Source organism: Pyxicephalus adspersus, chromosome 8, assembly GCF_032062135.1.
Source record: "Pyxicephalus adspersus chromosome 8, UCB_Pads_2.0, whole genome shotgun sequence".
In the NCBI taxonomy this organism is placed as follows: domain Eukaryota; kingdom Metazoa; phylum Chordata; class Amphibia; order Anura; family Pyxicephalidae; genus Pyxicephalus; species Pyxicephalus adspersus.
The window spans coordinates 23,306,279-23,330,194 of NC_092865.1; the positions used below are offsets into that span (position 1 = coordinate 23,306,279).

The 23,916-nt window shown below is 37.8% G+C and overlaps 1 protein-coding gene and 1 long non-coding RNA gene across 2 annotated transcripts in view; both read right to left on the reverse strand.

The window, feature by feature from the left end:
• Nucleotides 1-926: 926 nt before the first annotated feature.
• Nucleotides 927-3,279, reverse strand: LOC140336576 (uncharacterized). The gene is made up of 5 exons (XR_011921912.1): nt 3,247-3,279; nt 2,523-2,546; nt 2,176-2,205; nt 1,321-1,350; nt 927-957 (listed from the first exon to the last, which is right to left on the reverse strand). It is a non-coding gene; the product is annotated as an uncharacterized lncRNA (long non-coding RNA).
• A 1,378-nt stretch (nt 3,280-4,657) lies between these two features.
• LOC140336578 (uncharacterized) overlaps nt 4,658-23,916 on the reverse strand; it is a gene marked incomplete in the record, with an annotated part of 67,384 nt that continues 48,125 nt past the window's right edge. The window contains 10 exon segments of the mRNA XM_072419785.1: nt 4,658-4,761; nt 6,264-6,429; nt 7,064-7,130; nt 7,870-7,921; nt 9,579-9,608; nt 9,690-9,915; nt 11,136-11,202; nt 13,581-13,632; nt 15,830-15,859; nt 16,717-20,438. Of these exon segments, the coding sequence (XP_072275886.1) occupies nt 4,691-4,761; nt 6,264-6,429; nt 7,064-7,130; nt 7,870-7,921; nt 9,579-9,608; nt 9,690-9,915; nt 11,136-11,202; nt 13,581-13,632; nt 15,830-15,859; nt 16,717-20,438 (4,483 nt within the window).

Here is a 23,916-nt window from a genome sequence, read left to right on the forward strand (position 1 = left end):
AATTGACAGTTAACCTTTTCGGCTATCTTGCTCGAACAATTATTATCTGACTCCTACAATATGGCACCTTGGAATGGGGCTATCTAAACATGTTAGGGTGGTTTCACATCATGTCTTGGACAACCAAAGACCAAGTTGGACAAAGTAAATGCCAAGTGTCTTTACACATCCCATGTTAATTGGATTCAAGTGATTAAGTTACCCAGATAAACCAGGTAATGTTGCTTCCACTCCACTAAGATGATACTTGTATAGGCTAAATAAATACAAATATTACCTGCTCCAGTCCTCTGTTGCCAGTTGATTCCTGTACAAAAGTACAAAAATGCAGCGTTGAAAAAGATTGTCTAATATTGGAGGCCACAGTTATATTTCCTGCCTCACTAGGCCAACAGCTCTGTACTGCTTCACCCCTACACCAATGTTTTATTTTACCAATCTGTAAAAAAAAAGTTATTACCTGCTCCAGAGGGAGAATCCCAGCTCATACCTGCAAAATAAAAATATGCAGCTTTATAAAATAGGTTATTTTTTAACCAGGACAGGATTTATACTTCTTGCCCCTGTAGTCCCTAGTACTAGTACATGTAGGATCAATACAATTCGATGGGCCATTTATAACTTTTTAAAGTGGCCATCATGGGTAGAAAAAATAGGGATCAGTAAATTTATTCAAGTGACAAAGGAGCTCCTAATTGTCAATTTAGGGGAAATACAGTAGGGGAAATACAGTATGGTAATCAACCCACTGAAAATCTGATTGCCATTTTTATAAATATTATATTAAAAATGGCTTTCAAATTTGCAAAATGATGTTATCACTTCTTCATGCATAGGCTCCTATGTTATTCAGAACAGCCATATTTCCATTAGTCAGTATTTATACATTGCTTTATTAGTCCATATGTTTAACAAATAAAACATTACCTGGTTGTGAGGGTACATCCATTTGTATTCCTGGTAGAAATAAGAAATTAGTATGATCATGACATGTACAGATAGAGGCTGCTGTTTGTGACAGGTTAGTCAAGTGGATAACACCACCTACAGTTAACAATTACACAACTGAATTGTGAAAGAGGAGACTGATAAGGTTATCCCTCCTATCTGCATGTTATATGTTTGCAAACTTGTGTGGATTACACATTATTTGATATTGATTCCAGTGCTGTTCCCTTAAATCCATGCCTGGGTACTGTTGTTTAGGAGATTGTAAGAAAGTGTTCTTTAAAAAAAAAATTATAAATAAATAATTTAGAGCAGAGGTTTAAAATGTGTAATTTTTGGTAGACTTAGAAAAAACGTATAACTAAATATTACCAGCTCCATAATTAGCATCAAAATCCATTCCTGTAAAAGACAAAAAAACTTTTATAAAAAAAAGTTTCTTACAACATTTCACACGGTTGCTTATACATTGCACAGATTTGCACAATTCGACATATGAGTCACATGTCCTTTACTTGATGGCAACCATTGTGTTTTGCACAAACAACTAGTGGTATTATCATTAAAATGTTATAGTGTTAGTGACTGTATATGCTGGGTTATGTATTCAACATAAACAAAAAAAACATTTGAGAACAAGTCTAGAATGTGACTAACTACTACTAAAATACAAATCAATTGGTTTAATTTACTAAAGACATTTAGACAGTTCACCTAACATGGATTATTGCTTTGATAGGTAATTTATCTCACTGAATGTGGTAGAAATTTACTTTAGAAAGAATACCCATTCATATGCAAGGAAATGTCAAAAAAGTTATATGAGTGATAAGTTATAAGTGAAAATTTACTTTGCTAAGTGAACATGCTAAAATGACTTAGTAAATTAACCTAAATCAAACTGTAGAAAAGAAAAAAAAAACATTATCTTCTCTTAGGATTGTTTTCCAGTTAAGTCCTGTAAAGTGCTAACATGAGGATTTACAAGGTCCTCCAATAATCACAGTCACATTTACATTTCCTGTACACCACTAGGCTAACGACCATGTGCCACTTCTCTTCTACTTTACTGAACTGGCTAGTCTTAATATCTCTTCACTATTAAATATTAGACATCATAGTTTCAGAGTTTACATCAATATTTTTCCTGTAAAATACAAAAACAAACAAATGTACAACCCCTAAATTGTATTAAAAAATAATATAATTACAAAACAAAGCTGTTACCTGCTCCAGAGTTTATATTCCAGCCTATTCCTGTAATATGCAAAAATACAGGTTTAAAGAATAAGTTATCACATAACTAGGGCGGAAACAACACTTCCTGCCCCTGTAATCTAACCGCTAATGCTGCTTCCCTGTTACCCCAACTAGACTGGGAAGTATAACACTAATAATATCAGACTTAATAGCCATACAAATAATGTCAAGGCTAGGAGCAGAGTTTAAAAGGGCCTCTCTGCATTATCATTTTATTACATCTCCTATTTTTCTTAGAACAGCCACATTTCCATCACTCAGCAATCAAATCTCCCTTTATTAGTGTATTTGTTCAACCAATTAATATATATTACCTGATTGTGCATCAATTTGCATTCCTAGTAAAAGTAAGAAATTTGTATGATCAAGATATTTCAAGAATGTTGTAATCTTATAATGAATTTAAAACAATGTGCAGGTAGATTCTGATATTTGGAATCTTTTCTGATGTTTTTCTTACTATTCTGACTTATACAAAATGTCATAATAGTTACTCCACAAGTTGCTTGTGAGTTTCTTAACCTATAGATCTCCATGGAAGGTTTTTGTTGTAATTAATATATTTGTATCACCTAGAAACATTCTCATTTTCACTCTCCTAGATTGTAAGCTCTTCGGGGCAGGGTCCTCTCCACCTCCTGTGTCACGGTCTGTATCTGTCTGTCATTTGCAACCCCTATTTAATGTACAGCGCTGTGTAATATGTTGGCGCTATATAAATCCTGTTTATTATTATTATAATTATAAATGTATAATCCCCCACATGTTATTTGTCTGAACATTTGCATGGAATACATCTGCTGGGTTTCCATTTCTGCCCCTTCTCCCTGTCTGGATGTTCTTTAGGGAATTGCAAGAGGCTTATACCAAAGGAAATGCACATAAACTGACTAAATTAAAAAATGCATTTAATACATTTAAAATAAAAATAAAGGTATTATTTGTATTTAATAATCTACATATGTGTCTTCAATGTATAACTCCTAGAAAGTTAGCATGTGGTTTTACATGTAGCAAAATTATAGAATTAAATATTACCAGCTCCATAATTACCATGAAAATTTATTCCTGCAAAAGACGAATATAAACCTTTAATTAAAAAATGTTCTCCTACATTACTCACAGGTGCCTAAACACTGTACAGATTTAGAATACATATATATTATGTGTTTTAACATCTTTACCCTGGTCATTTGATTATTCACACTTAAACCATGGGACATGGAATATGTAAATAGAAAAGGATGGTTTCACAAACTTTCACTGCTTCTATCATGTCTTGGATAGTGAACATCTGCCTTGACAAATCCCAATAAAAAGACTGAAATACCCTAGTGGCCATAAATGTGAAGGGGGTATGTTCCTGGCACTTATTACAACAGACAAAAAGGGTTCCAGGTGTACGGACCCAGAATGGTTAAATTGCAAGTACAGAGAAACCTATACCATGAAAAAATATACATGAACAGTGCAGGGCCATTAATAATGAGGACCCGGGCACAATGTATTGTCAGACAGAGCAGCAGTCTGGAACCTTTTACTATGTGTTCAACCAGTGAAGAAATATGAATGTAAAATATTACCTGGTTGTGCTGATGCATCCACTGGTATTCCTGGTAAAAGTAAGAAAGCCCTATGGTCATGACATTTCAAAATGCGTTTTAAATTTAAAAAACAGTGCTTCTTGAAATTTCTTTTGGATAAGGCAATGATTCTGAACTGATATTTACCTTGCTAAATGCTTGGTTGGTATAGGAAATACTAACTGATTGCTACTGTACAAAGCAGGCAAAGGAACCATTCGATTGTGTTTTTTTCACGGCCAGGGGCTGTGTACTTTAATATCCATATAAAATTTATTGTGCCTCGGAAAATATCAGCTGTGGGCAGTGTTTCTATAGCCTACCATGGCCAACATTAACTCCTCCCCACCTGTTTGAGCCAAGATTGCTAAGCTTGGGCAAGGGAGAAATGCTAAGGTACCTATACATTCAATAAAAAGACTGCAGGCTGTAGGCATGCTGACAACAATAGATGTTGTCTTGGTTTACCTTAGAAGTGCCTAACAGCCCCAAACCAATGGGAAATAAACTAATTGTAAAATATTTGGGTTTATTCGGCAATCTAATCTCAACAGCAATACTATTACTAAAATATTTCATAACAAGGTGATCTAATGCATGTTGATGAGTTTATGGAAAATGCACTAAAGGGGCCTCACTTCTATGTTTAGTAAATGCAAATTGAACATTAAATTGGGTTTAGTGAATACATTAAACAATTCCAAAAAATAGATATGATTCATTACTGTAAATTTGTTTACACTGAAATAATATGTGCTTTTGGATGTATGTAGAAACCTAAAAGAATATATTTTAATAACACTCTATTTTATTATTGTAATATACAAATATACATTAACATTAACAAATATACATGTTAACATACAACAAATTTTATTAATTATCCTGCTTATACCTTTTTACCATTTCTGTAAAAGAGAAACTAAAATACAGATATTACCTCCTCCAGGGATCATATTCCTGTTCACTCCTGTAAAATACGAATATGTTTTTTATAAAAAAAAGAATCTTTATAAACAGGGCTTAATTTACATTTCCTGCCTCTCTGGTCCTGTATCAGCTTTCTTCCTCTTCCACATTACTAGCTAGTCTTAGTATCAAATTAACAAGATCAGAGGTTATAACCACACAAGTTACTTTGGGGTTGCAGGGGAAGAGAAGCCAAAAACACAATTTGCTTAGTACAATTAAACTTTTTAGAATGCCCAGCAAATCGGAAATCCAAGAACACTAAGAGCTAGAGCAGTATGCACCATTCTTTGTCTGTACTTATCAGCATCTTTTATATTCCTTGGGACAGAGTTCCTTTAAAGGCATAGTAGACATGAACCACATCAACAATCTTTGCTGTCATTTTCTCAATCACCCTATATTTGTTGAAATAGCATTATTTTTATGAACCTTTAATGACAAATTATATTTATTGTGTGTGTTGTGTCAATATATAGCAGTTATAAAATGTTATCTGGCATGGTTTGTTGTGCTAAAGATGCATCAAATAGTACTGCTAGTAGAACATTTCAAAGTGAATTCCAACAATATAAAGCAAGATAGATTGTGATTTGTGTTACAAATGATGTTTAGTTACATTTCTTTATTTGTATTAATTTGTGTTTGTAAAATAAAATAAAATGGTATAATCAGAATAATATCTAAATAATACTCTGTGCTTTCCCAGATGCTTTCACTACTGTATTTGCTTTATACTGGCTTTAAAAAATAAATAAAATAATAATGAGGTTGAGCATAGCATATAAAATTTCTACCCAAGACACTTTTAAATATTAATGAATATCCGTTCCATTATATTTCTGGAATTTGTAGTTTTGGAAAACCGTTCCAAAATTGTAATGCAATGTGCCAGCCTTGAGGAATTTTCTACATCATTGCAAAGAATGCCTCTAAAAATGATCTTTAAGGATTACTTTTAAAGAGACACAGACATGTTTTTTCACATTTAGTGATCCGGACATGTGACATCGACATGGTGAAACAAACAGCTCTTTGTTCAGTACAGAATAATACATCTGCAAAAATGTTAAAATCCTTGCAATATACATTGATCACCTAGATGAGAATTTATTTCTAACAAAGGTGGAATTGTAGTTGAAATAAACCAGAAATGGGACATCTGAAGGAGAAGGAGGAACAAACATTTCCTGCCAAATGATAGTAGTTAGTATATTGGTTATTTTGGTTGTCAAGGTCAAGATTGAAAAAAACTTCATATCTTTGTGTTTTTTTAGTTTATACATTGTAGGTTGACTATAATGAGGCAATTTGCAAGTTCTACAAATCCACTGAATTATAATTTATGGCTGTTAAAGGCTGTTTTAAATGTCCACAATATATTTCACAATAAAATTGTTAGGGATACTGTAAATTACCTGTTGGTGGTTTGAATTCTTTAAATTTTTATGTTAAAATGTCAGAATAAAAAAAAAATGTAAAATGCATCAAACAGAAATGTACCTGTTTGTTGGTCAACATGCGGTGCTTCTCTTTGTGTGGTTGTCTCAAAAACATTTAGGTCAAGAAACTCAAATGTTTCCTCTTCTAGGTTCCTCTGTACAAAAACATACCCCCCTTCTGGATTTATTTTCCCAGCAATGATAGCAGCTGCACACATTGGAGAATGCTGTTGGTGGCAAAATCTTACATTAGTTTGCATACATCAGTAAATTTTATAGTTCAGACTAGCTTTGCAACACTAGAGGGGACAGACCTATTTGATGCAGGATCCTTTAAAGCAGGGTTGTCAAACTCAAATACACAGTGGGCCACAATTAAAAACTTAGACAAAGTCGTGGGCCAAACTTAAAAATGAAATAGCACCGCTACTACAATTCCCTGCGTCAAGAAAACAGTCCATTGCGGGGCTTAATGTTATGCGTGGCTGGGACTCCCTCTTCACTGAAATAGCACCGCCACTACAATTCCCTGCATCTATAAAACAGTCTAATGCGGGGCCACGCATAGGCCTGCTTTAAAGGCAGAAACAAGCATTTGACCTTGTGTGATTACTCATGAAAACATGAAACCATTGTAATTAATTATTATTAAAATAAGTTAATTAGCTTTCCTCCAAACAGGCATTATAGTATGTTATTGACATAAAAGGATGGAAGGGACTTGAATTAGATTGAGAAGCAGTTGGTTATATGGAAGATGTCAGCACTTTATATGAAAAAAATAATAATCATTATTTTTTCCTTTTTATATATTTCCTTTCAATATTTGATGGCAAAAAGGACAGATAAAGTCAAACTTACATCAGAGAAGGGATGATATCCTTCAACCAAGTAGCTGTGAGAATTGCACCCTTGGGGACAACAAACTCTGGAAATAAATTAGTAAAATATAATAAATTAGTAAATTAATAAAAATAGAAGAGGTAACTCATTTATTATAACTAGTAAAATGTATTGCATATGTTGTACTTTTTAAGCTTTTATTTCCTTTTTTACCTGTTGATCCCCAGTAACAATTTGCTGTCCTAAGAATACAACACTTACCCATTTTACGGTATCTGCATATTAAGTGCTCCAAAACGTGGGAAAACATGGGTAACCATGGGAAAATAACCCAATAAAATCAATGGAAGCGTTTAGCCGCGTTTTGTGCATTTTCCAGCATTACCCAGCGGTTTAATCCTTTAAACGTTGCAAGCGACGTTTAAGATAAATGTCATAATCGTGCCTCAAGGAAATGTCCAGGTGTAGATTAACCCATTGTATTCACTTTTCAAACAAGGGCTTTAAAAGCCTCAGGGTAAACGCTGGGGAAACAGTCCGTGTAGACTAAGCCTTACAGAGATGAACTGGGCAGGGCTGCTTGAGACAACATTACAGACTTTATACACAGAAAAGTACTGGATTTTTCAGGAAGAAAAACAGCTATTTTTTGCAGTTATTTAACAGATAAAAACAGATAAAAATAAAGCAAATGAGATAATTTAATTAATAGGGTTTACCATACTGATTAGATGCATTATCTGTAACATTCCAATTTATATTGTAATGAACTGCAATGTCAATAAAACCTATTATAATATTTTTACCTTTGCAAAGAAACTTACATTGTAGTTGGTGCAGGTAACTCCTTTGCAGTCATTGCACAGTGAGCTTCAACTAAAATATAAGCAAAAAGATTTATTCAAAATGATAAGTAGATGATAACCATCATAAGATAACAATCTGTAAGGATTTTATGGTTGTCTGTATCCCCATGGGTGCAGTTTTTCACCTTATGTTCTGTCCGATGGTACTGCATAGAAGAGAATACAAGAACAATTCTCCAAGACAGAGATATGGCATAAAAAACAGACAAAACCTTACCCACACTATAGGTTGTAGTTTAATGTCATTTTAGGGCCAACATTAAAGGATTAAAGAAGCTGTTTTGATTTAGCTGCTTGATTTAGCTTGCTTAAAATTTTGTGCTAGCTTCTGAATCAGACACACACCCCCAGGAGTGCTGGATGCCCACTAACATGCAGGTGGTTCTATCTGCTAGTCCCAGCGTCACTGCAGGACACAATGTAGGGACTGTTGGATGGAATCATAAGCATAAAAAAGAACAGGCACCCAAAAGGACTTATTGCTGAGACCTACTACAGAATGCTAATCACCTTGATGTCAAGCTGATCTTTTGGTTCCAGTGGTTTCAGCCCCACACCAAATATAAGCATAAAGCTAACTGTTGTGTTACAATTTGCTTGAACATTGAGCTGGTTCAGTGATTTAAAAAGGTATTAAAGGCAAAGGATCAGAACAGTAACCAGACAAGCTGTACGTTTTAGAACCAGTTAAGAAATAGCTTACATAGCATACTCTGACTGGAAAATCTGCTTTAAGTTAAGTTTGAGTTGGATTGTGAAAAAAAAAAAATAAAATTGCACGAGCTCAGTCTGTTAACCCCCCTCCCTCTTTAGAGGTAAAGTATTTTGTACTTTTGATTTGGAATAATATAGGGTTACTTGCATCTAAAGCTCAACTAAACTAGAAACAAAAAAATTACACTTACCTTTATTCCCGACGATCCAGTCCCGCCTTGTCCTGGGATTTCTCTTCATCCCGACGCAGATAAAGTGCAGGGCACTTACAGTCCTCTCTTCCGCAATTCTTTCTATATCACCAGATCTCACACCTGCTCAGGTGGGAGATTGGGGGACAAAGCCGCTGTGAAGGGGGAAAAAAAAAGAGCCGATCTCACTGCCCATGTGTGAGATCAGCATCTCTTTCCCCTAGGAGGAAAAAAGCACCTTCCGAAGGAGCAGCCAGGGCCTTCCAAGCTGTGTGACGTAGGTATCCCGGGTGGTTCTGCGATCCCATTATGTCTTGATCACTGCGGCGATCAAGACTTAAAGGGGCAGTGCTGCACCCTTTCACAAAAAAAAAAAAAGACCAACATTTTTACTGTATATAGAAGGGTTGTCTACCCTTCTATGTAAAGTAAGAATGTTGAGTTTAGATACAGTTTATATTATTTTTTGTGCAATATTATTGGCCACTGCTAAATGTGACTCCTCATATCAGGTGTCAGAAACTCAGACAGCAAGAGAACACTTCAGGAAACAAAAGAAACAGTGCTGAAGAATAAACCAAGATTCTTTCTTTAATTACATTTTCAGGTAAAAAACAAAAATCTCAGTTTATACTGGAGTAGAAAACACTTGGCCTACAGCTTTCAATATATTTTGCCACACTGAAAGTGGTACATTATCTAATACACTGTGTTTTATGAAGATTTGAAAGATTTAAGACACTAAAAATGTTGGAAAAATACCTGGTATAGAGTCCCAAGTTTGTTCTGGGTCTGCAAAAAAATCACATCTTAAATATCATGATGGATTATATAACAACATACATTCAAGCACTTATGTACTGAGTGGCCTACCTTTTAGAGGAATGTTGTAAGAAAGTTCAGTATACGTAACGATTTCCAATTCAAAAGAATCGGTCACAATGAATGATTCCAAGGATGGGCCGTGAGGGCGTGTTGTTATTTCATTCTTTGTTGATCCTTCATAAAACGTTTTACCTGGCTTTTTCTGCATTATCATTGATCCTCCATTTCCATCAATTATTCCATCGTGACAGGCAGCTTTACATATTGATGAATGCTGATAAAAAATGGATGGAAATTAGTAAACAGTAATTTAAATATTAGTATTGAATTAGAACAAAAGGCTCAATGTCTATGTTGGTAAATAAATGTTTCTAACCTAAGTCTCTTGAAAAAATGCTTACCTTGCTTTTTTATATGTAAAATGTATAGCAGGTAGGATTATCTCATGTTTTCCTAGCTATCCAGAAGCACAGTAAATACATTTTGACCAACACATCCCCTACCTCCAAAGGTGAGGGTATTAAGAAAGATTTTTTGCCTAACACCCCTTTTTGTTTAAACGCAGCTAATAATCATTGAACCTGATTTATTCAAACTCTCCAAGACTGGAGAAGATGGACTATCTTGGGGCAACCTGGATGAACCAGCAAACCTGGAATGGATTTCTAAAGAATCATTTGCTATTAGTAGGCAAATATTTTCATTTTCATCCATTCAAGTCTATTCAATTACTTAGGTTCTACTATGATACAGTCTAAGAAAGATTTATTAAATCCATGCCATTGTATAGGTAACAACATGCACATCTGCAGGAATGCCAGGGATTCATTCTTTCATGGTACACTTGGAAGTGAAGTTCTGCATCCCTTTAGATAAGACTAAGTGATTTAGATTAGAGCATTGATTTAGAGCAGGGGTAGGTATACTCTGGCCTTTAGGCCAGATACGGCCTAGTCAGTAGTCTGTTCCGGCCTAACGCCCCCCTGGTCCATCCGGCCAAATCCCGGCCAGCAGGGGTCGGCAACCCGCGGCTCTGGAGCCGCATGTGGCTCTTAGGCCTCCTTGTTATGCCTCCCTTTCCTGTTTACCGCGGCGGGCGTTCACACATCCGCCGCCGGGGTAGGGGGACATTTCCTTTCCTCTGTATGCATTGCGGAGGTAAGGGATTTCCCTTCAGGGGCTTTCCTGGTGGGGGGTGGAGCCATCAGCTCGGGACTCAAGAGGGTGTCCGGCCTAGTGTGCCTTCTTGACCTTCTAAAATGGCCTAGTAGCCAAAAAAGTTTGCTGACCCCTGACTTAGAGGATGCATTTTGTGGAACCAGGGAATTCAGACAGAAGCTGGAAGTGTTGTCACCATATCACAAGATGTGAGCAAAGCAAGATGCTACAGATTTTTTTTAGAGGTATGTTTTTGCCATTAAACACAAATTATTTAAAAAAAGGAAAAAAGCAATGTGCTATTGCATTGTTTCATAATATATGTGTATATCTTACCCCAGTGTATTGTTTAGATCCCCAGACATGAGCATTCACTTTATGACATCCTTCAGAACAATGAATTCTAAAAAGTACACACAAATATATCATTACATCATCGATTTAATACAATTACAGTTTATTCTTATAAACTGGTATATGGTTTTTAGATTTTACAGACAGGCAATAAAGTCAAAACAATTCTCAGAATGCAACTTATTCATAGTTCTACAAGACTAGCATATTAAAGTGTGCTTTAAGCATATTAAAGCACACTTGTATTAAAGGTTACTATGCCTACGATGTTACCTACAATACCTCACAGTTGCTTATCCCTGATATAGATTGCTTACCTGAATTGTCTGTTCCCATCAATGAATATCAATTAAATTTCGGCAGAAATCTGATAAAATTTTATTTGGAATGCTTGAACCTATACAGAGCTATGCACATTTAAAGACTGTTCAATTATTATTTTGACCAGATATCGCGTGAGTGTGCCATAGTTTTTTATAGAATTTTACACATTAATGTTTTTAACAAATCTACATTAAATCTGTTAAAAACATTGAAAAGTGTATATACACTGAAGGGAGGATTTCTCTTTGCTTCGGAGAAACCTACACTGGAAATCTCCAGAGGCTTAAAAATCCACCCATTGAAATCCAACTCAAATGTTTTTTGTTATTATACACTTGAACCCATGCATTCACACACATTAGCAAAGGACGTTGTGGATTATTAATAATAAACAGTATTTATATAGCGCCAACATATTACGCAGCGCATGTACATTAAATAGGGGTTGCAAATGACAGACAGATACAGACAGTGACGCAGGAGTAGAGGACACTGCCCAGAGGAGCTTACAATCTAAGAGTATATGTGTACAAGGTGCTAATACAAGCATGTTTGTGCATAAATATCCTGTTGCAAGCTTGTGGAGTATGATAAGCATTGAGACACTGGAGTTTGGTCATTTTAAAAAACTGAATTTGTTAGTGATTCAGTCATTTGTAAAACAAAAACAAAAAGAAAAGACTGGGGTTTTGAATGGCTAAACTTCAAAATATATTTAGTATGAATACTTACATACCATATAAGTGAGGTAATACAATATTTACAATGAAAACAATGTAGGGTTGGCTCTCTTATGCGAAAACACAGAGAAATGCCAAGTAAACTAAACAAAAGTCATATGTGCACTGCACTTGCATTGTGCCTAAAAAGTAAATACTCAGAGAATATTACTAGAATATTTACTCTGCTTTACCCCTTTAATATCATAGGTGCATATATCAGTCATTAAGTAGTCTTTGTAATCTGAAATCTATCTACAGATATTCCTCACCTAATTATTATTAATAATAATAATAATAATAATAATAATAATAATAATAATAATGATAATTATAAGCATTATTTATATAGCCTCTACATATTTTTCAGCACTGTACATTAAATAGGCAAATACCAGACAGATGCAGACAATGTAATAAGGAAGGAGAGGACCCTGCCCCGAAGAGCTTATGATCCAAGAGGTGGAGGAAGCAGTACTCAATAGGTGGGGGGAGCCTAATGACCAAGATCTGTTCCTATGATTTGACCATTACATGAATTGGTCATTAAGTGAGGAGCACAGTAAAAAGCCAGTCTGCAGAGCTGCCAGCATGAAGCTCTTGTCAGTGTCAGGATTACAGACAGCCTTCATGACTTGAATCAAAGACAGAGCATGTGGAAAAGTTCACAGTACCGAGTATAAAGTTGAGAAGATTGAGATGCCACGTTGCCATACACTGTATTGTTCTAGCATAGTATAAGTGTTGGAGAATTGTTTGTAAGTATGGGCAATTGATAAACGGTAAGTTGGTAAATGAGGAATGTCTGTATTTTACAACTAACCTATAAAAAAGTCTGAAAAAGCTGCTAATCAAATCAAAGCTGTAACATCAGCTTTCATATTATTAGGAAATCATACACAAAATGTTAATTATAAAGTATATTTTTAAAAATATTTTTAATAGTTAAACCTATTACAACTTTCTTGGTACTAAAAATAAAATTCTGTTTCAGAGAATATTTAGAAACATATCCATAGCGCAGTAAATGTGACAATCACCAAATATTTACTGCAAGCACACTGTCTTGGTATACCGTGACCGTAGAAGTGAAGCTCTACTGTACATATCAGAATCTTTAGGTTGAGCTTACAAGCTTTTTATATAGTAAGAATGTCATAATAACAATTGCCATGTGTGTATCGGGCTTAAATCATTGAGGTATGTGTTCCTTTTACATGACTTGGGTATTCTAAGAGAATCCTTCATTTTTCTCTAGTAAAGTAACCCTACACAGGTAATGACATCTCTTTCTAGCATTACAATATTATTATTGTCAGAAAGGCAGCATCATATATCCATATTTAGGTTTTTGTGTTAACACGCTTTTAAATATCAGACTTACATTGCAACTGGATCAGGTATATCATTTGCAGTAGTAAAACAAGTTGCTTCAACTGTGAGAATAAAAAATAAAAATGACAATGAAAACAGTGGATATAAATTTGGATAGAAGACTACAGCATAGGATTATTCTACAGCTGTTGTTTAGTGTGTATGGTAGTTCTAATTGCATACCAAAATAGGTTCTCGCAATGTGCAGTTTTAGGTATCTCTCTTTAGAAAGGAGTGAGCTCTACTTTGGCATTTCAAAAAATGTATGGTACAATGTTACAATGTGACATTGTTTTTAACCCACAGCATTCTGAACATCCTAAATAACATTTGTGTGCAAAAGAGCTAAAGTTGCCCAACATGCTTTTTTCTGGAGTTGGTGTTTTATTGGTTGAATGGGTAATGTTTAAATAAGTTTATCCAGAGCTAACTGATGTCAATACTGTCAGCAAGCAATAAAGCCACCCTCCCTGATCATTCCTTAACAGGACTATGCAAATGGCCACAAACCAGTACCAGGATCTCTAGGAGGGCAGATATGGGAGGGTGTCGAGAAGTTCCTGGCTTTGCCCCCTTCCAGATGTAATAGAAAAATGAGTGTGGGGGCATATGACAGCCTAATATCTTAGTATGTAACAGGTATGTAATATCAGGTCTTTGTGATTCTTAAAACTGTTTTTTCTTTTAGTGAGAACCTGTGATGGCAGAGGCACAGGCAAGTTTTACATCATTGGAGTTAAAACCTAATCCTAAAACCAAGGAACAGTCAAAGGAATGTCGCTACAGCGGGTCACCGTGGCCAAAAAAGTTCTGAACCCAGAAATCGGTCAAAAAAGTAATGGCGTCCGTTTTCTGGGACAAAGACGGTTTTCTATTGGTGGACTACCTACCTCAGGGCTCTAGTATCATGGGAAAGTATTATGCTAACCTCCTGGACCAGCTGAAGAAGCCAATTAAGACGAAACGCCGTGGAAAGATGACCAAAGGACAATGCGCCTCTACACACGTCCAATGTTGTGGCTGCCAAATTGAACACCCTGGGTTTCCAATTGGTCCATCATCCCCCCACTTACCTAACCTGGCCCTTTTGGACTATTATCTATTCTCAAATTTGAAGAAACACCTGAAGGGGCAACGTTTTGAGGACATTTCTGACGTCAAAGAGAGCTGGTTTGTGGCCCAACCAAATGACTTTTATCTGAACGGTCTAGAAAGCTGCAACTAAGCTGTACCAAGTGCATCAGTCTCAGGGGCGAATATGTTGATAACTCTGGCTCTCTTCTTTCTGGGCACAGCCAGGAACTTCTCAGCACCCCTTTGTAAACAATGCTTATTGACATTGACTGGACCAGCAAGCCATTGATCCAACAGTCAGAGGGATTCAGGGTTTCATCCAGCAAGGAAGTGACTGTAAAAGTAGGTATCCGTTCTACTGTTCATGTTGCTGGTAAATTGCAACCAAAGTTAGGATTGCTGGTCTACCAATGCTCTAAACAGAAATAATTTAAACCTAATGTAAACTAATCTGATGGTGTACATTGTTTTTATCTTGGACATTAAGTGTTTATCTTGGACATTACTAAACATTCAAAAGTAAACATAACTTTGCCTTACTATACTAGTCACAAAGCCAATATAAACATTTGTTTTGCTAAGTGACTATTTTCACCTTTTTAGTAAAACAACTCCAACCTTTTATGTCTCTGTGCACTTTTAAAGACACACATTCCAAAATGCAAGCAAGCGAAGAAAGTCACTGTTGCTGACACCTTGCCAACTTGCCATAAAGCAGATTTATAATTAATATTATTATTATTCACACTTGAATGAATCAATAGAGCAGTTGACAGCATTAACACATTACAGCAGTAGTACCGTAGGCAGCAGTACATTTAGTGAGGTATGGTTAAAAAAAAAGGCAGAAAATTACTGAGTCTTTATGAAAATCCTAGCCTGTACGTAACATTCAAGAACAGGATTTGGACAGCACCAGCCTAAAGGCTTAGCAGAAAAAAAAAAAGTCTGTGACTTTCAATTTATCTTTTCATTCAGTTGAGATACCTAGGTAAGTATCCTTTATTGCAGAGGAGGTACCTCTGCAATAAAGAGCTGCCTATTAGTAGAGCTTGCAAACGGAACTATAGCTCTGCTTGAATGCAAACAGATTAGATATTTTTTTTTTACATTTAAAAAAAAAAAAAATATTCACAAGGCAATAATTTTATTTTATTTGAGCATCTTCTCTAACTGAAAGCTTACCTTCTGGCAGACTTATTTCATCTGTATTTTCTGTTAATAAAAAACAATAATAATAATGATATTCTTGGGTACTTTGCAAAACATCTTTAACATGTATTTTGTTGCGCTTTTTCAGAATTTATCGCTTTACATGCAGACAGAGTGAAGAGATGGTTAATGAAAATGGTCAAAAAATCTAACTGTTTTGACCATTTCTACTAGAGTGATCAGGGATGGATTTTTTAAAAGCTGTTTCATAGCTTGCTTCATATTTGTACATAATGTAATATAGTCTGAGCACGTGCTAATTGCTCTGAAAGTTCACTGACAGTTGTTCAAATGCTACATTTTTTTCTTTTAATGCCTAATAAAACAATGACTCATTCTGCCAACTAGTGGCCAATCAAAAGTGCACAGCAATCACATTTGTAAATGCTATGTTTTCAAGCCATTATTGAAAGAATTTACTTCGAATTTACAAGTGAATTGTTTATAAATATATAAATTACATAAATGTATGGATCATGTGTATAAGTTGATTCACACATTTTCTTATTGATTCCAATTTGATGTAAATTGTGGATAAACGTTAGGTAAATCTTGTACATAAACCACAATGTGATAATAATGTGATTACAGACAAAATGCAAAGATGTTGATTACACATGCACTTTGATATCAAATTTATATCTGAAAATATGCCTAAAGAAGGGCGGTGAATATGGTGAAAGCGTAGCACTAATGGTATTGGTTTTATGAACGTTGTAAAGTCCTGTATAGAACCATATACAGATATAGCTTATAGCTTAAGATATATAAACATTAAACTTACAAAGATATGTAAACAACTCATACAGTTATAGGTAAAAACAATCATCAATATCATCAATCATCTGATTACTTAGTACCAGATTTTTGGGGTTTTTCAGTTAGCCTTTTCCCATCTGTTTGTTTTTTTGGATTCAGAGTCCAGTCTAATTCTTCACTTGGTGAGTTTTCATCTAGTCTTTGGTCTTTTCTGGTTAACTGATATGGATGTTTGCTACCAGGTGTTTGGGGTTTACCAGCTGGCGTTCGCCCATCAATTGGTCTACTTGGATCAAGCTGTTGGTCCCTTTCACCACTTGGTAGGTCTTTATCTATGTGTGTGTGGTCTTTTCCAGTTGGTTGTGTCATACCCTGTTTTTTGTTTGGATACGATAATTTGTTTGCATTGTAGGGCTGATTTGAATTATTTGCCTGAGTTTCACCAGGACGCAAATTTTCATCTGTTTGCTTAATGCCTGGTAATTTGGGTTTTCTGGTTGGAGTTTTTCCATCAGTTTGCTTGTTTGGATGCAGTGGCTGCTCTGATTTATCATTTGGGGAGTCTTCAGCTGGACTATAGTCTTTTCCAGTTGGCTGTTTAGCCCCATGTTTTTTGTTCAGATCATTTGGTTTGTGTCCATCTGAGTTCTGATCTGGATAATGTGGCTGCTTTCCCAGAGGCGCTAGCTTTTCCTCAGGTAGCTTAATACCAGGTCTTTGGGATTGTCCATGTGGCTTTTGCCCATCATATTGATTGCTTGGATCCAATGGCCTCTCTTCTACATCATATGGTAGATCTTTATCGGGTTTGTGGTCCTTCCCAGTTGGCTTCCTATTTCCAGGTTGTTTGCTTGGATCAGTTGGTTTGTGTTCATCCAAATGTTGCTTTGGATCATGAGGCTCTTTAGTACCAGCTGTTTGAGGTTTACCAGCTTGGCCTAAATCAGTCAGTTTGTGTCCATTTGAGGGATGATTTGGATGATATGGCTGATTTCCACCAGGTGCTAACTTTTCATCAGGTCGGTTAATACCGCGTCCCTGGGGTGGCGTTTGCCCATCATTTTGTTTGCTTGGATTCAGTGGATCAGTTGGCTGCTGTCCATCCAAAGGTTTATTTGGATCATGAGGCTCTTTAGTACCAAGTGTTTGGGGTTTACTAGTTTTGCCTAAATCTGTTGGTTTGTGTCCATTTGAGGGCTGATCTGGATAATGTGGCTGATTTCCACCAGGTGCTAACTTTTCATCAGGTTGCCTAATACCAGGTCTTTGGGATTTTCCAGTTGGTTTTTGCCCATCAATTTGTTTCCTTGGTTCCACTGATTGCTCAGTTTCATTATTTGGTAAGTTTTTATCTGGTCTTTTGTCTTCATCAGCTGGCAGTTTAGCGCTTTGTTTGTTGCTTACATCAGTTGATTTGTGTCCATCTAAAGGATGACTGGGATATTGTGATTGTTTGCTACCAGGTGTTTGGGGTTTACCAGGTGGCCTTTGTCCATCATTTGGTTTGTTTGGATCAAGTGTCTGGTCTTCATTATCACTTGGTGGATCTTCATTCTTTCTGTGGTATTTTCCAGTGGGCTTCCTACTTCCAGGTTGTGTGTTGGAATCAATTGGTTTATGTCCATCTGATTGATGGTTTGGGTCATGAGAGTGCTTGGTACCAGGTGTTTGGGGATTAGCATGTGGCTTTTGCCCATCATTTGGTTTGTTTGGATCAAGTTGCTGATCTTGTTTGCTTGGATCAGTTTGTTTGTGTTCATCTAAATGTTGATTTGGACCACGAAGCCCTTTAGTACCAGGTGTTTGGGGTTTACCAGCTTGGCCTAAATCAGTTGGTTTGTATCCCTTTGAGTGATGATCCGGATAATATGGCTGATTTTCACCAGGTGCTAACTTTTCATCAGGTCGCCTAATACCAGGTCTTTGGGGTTTACCAGCTGGTGTTTGTCCATCAGTTTGTTTGCTTAGATCCAGTGGCCTCTCTTTTTCATCACTTGGTGAATCTTCATCTGGTCTTTTGTCTTCATCATCTGGGAGTTTAGTGCCATGTTTGCCGCTTACATCAGTTGGTTTGTGTCCATCTAAAGGTTGACTTGGATCTCGTGGATGGTCTTCATTCTTGCTTTGATCTTTACCAGTTGACTTTTTACTTCCAGGTTTTGTGTTAGGATCAGTTGATTTATGTCCATCAAATTGTTGGTTTAGATCATAAGTGTGCTTGGTACCAGGTGTTTGGGGTTTATCAGTAGGCTTTCGCCCCTCGTTTTGTTTGCTTGGATCCAGTGGTCCCTCTTCCAGAGCACTTGGTGAATCTTCATTGGGGCTTTGGTTCTTTTCAGTTGGCTGTCTAGTACCAGGATTTTTGTGTGGATCATTCGGTTTGCGTCCATCAGAAGGTTGACTTACATCATGTGGCTGTATTCCAACATTTCTTGGCAACTTTTCACCAGATTTTGGATCATCAACAGGTTGCGAAGTACTAAGATTTTCTGGTTTATCAGCTAAACTATGTGTCTTAGCTTGACAGGTATTGATCAAGTGGTTGATTAACTTTAGCAATCGGCTAAGGTTTAACAGGTCTTTAAGCATATTGTTTGGCTTTCTAGTAGGGATTTGTTTTGAATTAGTTGGTTCGTGTCTATTTGCAGGTTGATTTGGATATTGTTCAACAGGCACAAAATTTTCATAATCTCCTAGAGTAGGTTTTGTACGGGTACTTTGGGGTTCACCAGTTAGACCTAGCTTCTTAAGTTGATTGGTTAGGATCTTGCGGCGTATCATCTTCAACATATCACCAATTTGGTCTTTTGTTTTTGAGGTGGGGTGTCTAGTACCAGGTCTTTGGTCTTCGTTACTTGGAAAATCCTCATTTGGTCTTTGAACATTTCTAGGTGGCTGTCTTTTACCACGTTTCTTGTTGGGATAAGATGGTTTGCGTCCATTTGAACGTTGAGGTGTATCATGTGAAGATTTGGTAGTAGGTGGCAACAAATTTTCAGATGATTGATCATCATCTACAGTTGGCTCAGTGTCAGATCTTTCAGGTTCACTTGCTGGCCTTCGCTGTTTAGGTTGTTTAGCTTGAATCAATTGGTTGATTCTCTTCATCAATTGAGTCCTCATTTTGTCTTTGTTTTTGTCTATTGGCTGCCTAATACCAGGACTTTTGGGTGATCTGTCTTTTCCAGTTGGCTGATATGTACTAGGTTTTTTATTTGGATCTTTTGGTTTGCGTCCATCCGAAGGTTGCCATGGATCTTGTAGCTGTTTGCTTGCGGGTTTTTTTGGTTTAACATATGGCCATTGCCCATCATTTGGATTTCTTGGATACAGTGGCTGCTCATCTTCATCACTTGATGAGTCTTCATCTGGACTTTGGTCTTTATCAATTGGCTTCCTACTTCCAGGTTGTTTGTTTAGATCAGTTGGTTTGCTTTCATCAAATAGTTGGTTTGGATCATGAGGCTGCTTAGAAACAGGTGTTTTCTGTTTACCAGATGGTCTTCTTCCACTATATGGATTGTTCTGATCCTGTTGCTGGTCTTCATCACTTGGGGAATCTTTATTTGGTCCTTGATCTATTCTAGCTGGTTTCCTACTTCCAGGTTTTTTGCTTGGATCCTTGGAACCAGGTGTTTTTGTATTACCAGTTTGCCTTTGCCCAACATTTGCATTATTTGGGTCAAATGGTTGGATGTCTTCGCCACTTGATGAGTCATCATCTGGTGTTTGATCTTTTCCAGTGGGTGTCTTACTACCAGGTTTTTTGGTTGGCTCATTTGGTTTGTGGCCATCAGATTGTGGTTTAGGGTTACCAGAAGGCCTTCGTCCACTATTCGGATTGTTTGGATCAAATGGTTGGTCGTTTTCATCACTCGGCGAATCATCATGTGGTCCTCGGTCTTTTCCAATAGGTCTTCTACTTCCTGGTCGTTTATTTGGGTCAGTTGGAGTACCTACATGTGATGTTTTTTTTGGATCACGAGGCTCCTTGAAACCAGGTGTTTTTGGTCTATCAGATGGCCTTCGCCCACTATTTGGATTGTTTGGATCATATGGTTTGTCGTCTTCGTCACTTGGTGTGCCGCCTTCTGATGGTTTTTTTGGATCAAGAGGTTCCTTGAAACCAGGTGTTTTCGGTCTACCAGATGGCCTTCTCCCAGCACTTGGATTGTTTGGATCATATGGTTTGTTGTCTTCATCACTCGGTGAGCGGCCATCTGATGATTTTTTGGGATTAGGAGGCTGATTGGAACAAGGTGTTTTCCGTTTACCAGATGGCCTTTGTCCACTTATTGGATTGTTTGGATCAAATGGTTGGTCATCTTCATCACTCGGTGAGCTTCCATCTGATGGATTTTTGGGATCACGAGGTTCCTTGAAACCAGGTGTTTGCGGTCTACCAGATGGCCTTCGCCCAGCATTTGGATTGTTTGGATCAAATGGTTTGTTGACTTCATCACTCGGCGAGCTTCCATCTGATGTTTTTCTTGGATCACGAGGTTCCTTGAAACCAGGTATTTTTGGTCTATCAGATGGCCTTCGCTCAGCATTTGGATTGTTTGGATCAAATGGTTTGTTGTCTTCCTCAAACGGTGAGCTGCCTTCTGATGTTTTTTTGGGATCACGAGGCTGCTTGGAACCAGGTGTTTTTGGTTTACCAGATGGCCATCGTTCACTATTTGGATTGTTTGGATCATATGGTTTGTCATCTCCCTGACTTGGTGAGCCGCCCCCATCTAATGGTTTTTTTGGGTCACGAGGTTCCTTGAAACCAGGTGTTTTTGGTCGACCAGATGGCCTTTGCCCAGCATTTGGATTGTTTGGATCATATGGTTTGTTGTCTTTGTCACTTGGCGAGCTGCCTTCTGATGGTTTTCTGGGATCACGAGGCTTCTTGGAACCAGGTGTTTTCGGTTTACCAGATGGCCTTCGTCCACTACGTGGATTGTTTGGATCATATGGTTTGTCATCTTCGTCACTTGACGAGCCGCCGCCATCTAATGTTTTTTTTAGGTCATGAGGTTCCTTGAAACCAGGTGTTTTCGGTCTACCAGATGGCCTTCGTCTACTTATTGGATTGTTTGGATCAAATGGTTGGTCATCATCGTCACTTGGTGAGCCGCCGCCATCTAATGGTTTTTTTGGATCATGAGGTTCCTTGAAACCAGGTGTTTTTGGTCTACCAGATAGCCTTTGCCAAGCATTTGGATCAAATGGTTTGTTGTCTTCGTCACTTGGCGAGCTGCCTTCTGATGGTTTTTTGGGATCACGAGGCTGCTTGGAACCAGGTGTTTTCGGTTTACCAGATGGCCTTCGTCCACTTATTGGGTTGTTTGGATCAAATGGTTGGTCATCTTCGTCACTCGGCGAGCTGCCATCTGATGGTTTTTTGGGATCACGAGGTTCCTTGAAACCAGGTGTTTTTGGTTTACCAGATGGCTTTCGTCCACTTATTGGATTATTTGGATCAAATGGTTGGTAATCTTCGTCACTTGGTGAGCCGCTGCCATCTAATGTTTTTTTTGGATCGCCAGGTTCCTTGAAACCAGGTGTTTTCGGTCTACCAAGTGGTCTTCGCCCAGCATTTGGATTGTTTGGATCAAATGGTTGGTCATCTTCCTCACTTGGTGAGCTGCCGCCATCTAATGGTTTTTTTGGATCACGAGGTTCCTTGAAACCAGGTGTTTTTGGTATACCAGATGGCCTTTGCCCAGCATTTGGATTCTTTGGATCAAATGGTTTGTTGACTTCATCACTCGGCGAGCTGCCTTCTGAAGGTTTTTTGGGATCACGAGGCTGCTTGGAACCAGGTGTTTCCGGTTTACCAAATGGCCTTCGTCCACTTATGGGATTGGTTGGATCAAATGGTTGGTCATCTTCGTCACTCGGCAAGCTTCCATCTGATGGTTTTTTGGGATCACGAGGTTCCTTGAAACCAGGTGTTTGCAGTCTACCAGATGGCCTTAGCCCAGCATTTGGATTGTTAGGATCATATGGTTTGTTGACTTCATCACTCGGCGAGCTGCCTTTTGATGGTTTTCTGGGATCACGAGTCTGCTTGGAACCAGGTGTTTTCGGTTTACCAGATGGCCTTCGTCCACTATTTGGATTGTTTGGATCATATGGTTTGTCGTCTTGGTCATTTGGTGAGCCACCGCCATCTAATGGTTTTGTTGGGTCATGAGGTTCCTTGAAACCAGGTGTTTTCGGTGTACCAGATGGCCTTCGCTCAGTATTTGGATAGTTTGGATCATATGGTTTGCTGTCTTCGTCACTCGGGGAACCGCCTTCTGATGGATTTTTGGGATCACGAGGCTGCTTGGAACCAGGTGTTTTCGGTTTACCAGATGGCCTGCGTCCAGCATTTGGATTGTTAGGATCATATGGTTTGTCATCTTCGTCACTTGGTGAGCCGCCGCCATCTAATTGTTTTTTTGGGTTACGAGGTTCCTTGAAACCAGGTGTTTTCTGTCTACCAGGTGGCCTTCGCTCAGCATTTGGGTTGTTTGGATCAAATGGTTTGTTGTCCTCGTCACTTGGCGAGCTGCCTTCTGATGGTTTTTTTGGGTCATGAGGTTCCTTGAAACCAGGTGTTTTCGGTCTACCAGATGGCCTTGGCACTGCATTTGGATTGTTTGGATCATATGGTTTGTTTTCGTTACTCGGCGAGGTGCCTTCTGATGGTTTTTTGGGATCACGAGGCTGCTTTGAACCAGGTGTTTTCGGTTTACCAGATGGCTTTCGTCCACTTATTGGATTATTTGGATCAAATGGTTGTTCATCTTCGTCACTTGGAGAGCTGCCGTCATCTAATGTTTTTTTTGGATCACGAGTTTCCTTGAAACCAGGTGTTTTCGGCCTACCAAATGGCCTTCGCCCAGCATTTGGATTGTTTGGATCAAATGGTTGGTCATCTTCGTCACTTGGTGAGCCGCCGCCATCTAATGGTTTTTTTGGATCACGATATTCCTTGAAACCAGGTGTTTTTGGTCTACCAGATGGCCTTTGCCCAGCATTTGGATTGTTTGGATCAAATGGTTTGTTGACTTCATCACTCGGCGAGCTGCCTTTCAATGGTTTATTGGGATCACGAGGCTGCTTGGAACCAGGTGTTTTCGGTTTACCAGATGGCCTTTGTCCACTTATCGGATTGTTTGGATCAAATGGTTGGTCATCTTCGTCACTCGGCGAGCTTCCATCTGATGGTTTTTTGGGATTACGAGGCTGCTTGGAACCAGGTGTTTGTGGTCTACCAGATGGCCTTCGCCCAGCATTTGGATTGTTTGGATCAAATGGTT